The sequence below is a fragment of the Chrysochloris asiatica genome, unplaced genomic scaffold (genome assembly GCF_000296735.1).
Source record: "Chrysochloris asiatica unplaced genomic scaffold, ChrAsi1.0 scaffold00234, whole genome shotgun sequence".
Lineage (NCBI taxonomy): Eukaryota > Metazoa > Chordata > Mammalia > Afrosoricida > Chrysochloridae > Chrysochloris > Chrysochloris asiatica.
In genome coordinates this window covers 4,427,878-4,428,905 of record NW_006408752.1, presented here as the reverse complement: position 1 = coordinate 4,428,905, position 1,028 = coordinate 4,427,878, and the positions used below count along the sequence as shown (strand labels likewise).

Here is a 1,028-nt window from a genome sequence, read left to right as displayed (position 1 = left end):
GTTTATGACTTAAATTTCTTGTCTCTTTCTATTGGAAATAATATTGTCTACCTCTCAGGGCTGCTCCGCGGGTCATATGTAAAATGTAAGCATAGTGCCTGGCCCATGGCTACAGTAAATATCTTTCTTCCCTTCAAAAATACAATAATCTTGACATAGCAGATTTTTAAAAAATTGAGTATTTCCCAATTGTTAAAAATTTTTAACTATCTTTTTTTTTTTTTTAACTCTTTTTGCTGATCTGTCATTTTAACTTTTCGATACCCCCTTGCTGGATCCTTTTAAAGGTAATGTTCATTTTGCATGACTTTTCAGGTAACAAAAGAAGGCATTTTCAATTTCACCATGGACAGCACAAAGGAGAAGAGTGATGATTACAAAGATGATCTTCTGCTTAGGATGGGACTGAATGATAATAAAGCGGGAATGGAGGGTCTAGATAAAGAGAAAATTAACAAGATTATAATGGAAGCCACAAAGGTATGTGTCTTGTTTCCTTTGATGTCTTTAACTCAGCAAAACTTATACTGTTAAAAAGAAAATCAGTACATTTTGAATATCCATTAAAGTTGATTTTTAATACTTAAATATGTAATATTAGTGAAATACAAGTGTTTTGAATAGTCTCCCTCCTCTTCTATTGCTCTTTCCGCCCTATTTTCTACTTCATACAAGCATATATAAACAAAATATGTTTTTTCATCCTTTTTTTACCCCAATAAACAAATAATATAATTGTATTCTCTTTTTTCTATTTTTGTCAATTAATGTAACTAAAAGGTTTTTCTGTATAAGTAGTCAAAAATCTTCATTTTTATTCCTACATTATGTCTAGCCTTTTGTTCTTATACAACAGTACTGTTGTTGTTATGTGCCGTGGAGTCGGTTCTGATTCATAGCGACCCTGCACAGGGTTTCCGAGGCTGTAAATCTTTACGGGAGCAGAATGCCTCCTCTTTCTCCCGCGGAACCGCTGGTAGTTTTGAACTGCTGACCTTGTGGTTCACAGCCTGATTCGTAACCACTAC

General features: G+C 33.9%; 1 protein-coding gene across 1 annotated transcript in view; it reads left to right on the top strand.

Moving 5' to 3' along the window:
* Window positions 1-345: 345 nt before the first annotated feature.
* Window positions 346-1,028, top strand: part of POLK (polymerase (DNA directed) kappa) — a 78,393-nt gene continuing 77,710 nt past the window's right edge. The window contains exon 1 of the mRNA XM_006873306.1: window positions 346-480. Coding sequence (XP_006873368.1) covers window positions 346-480 — 135 coding nt within the window. The remainder of the gene's footprint in view (window positions 481-1,028) is intronic.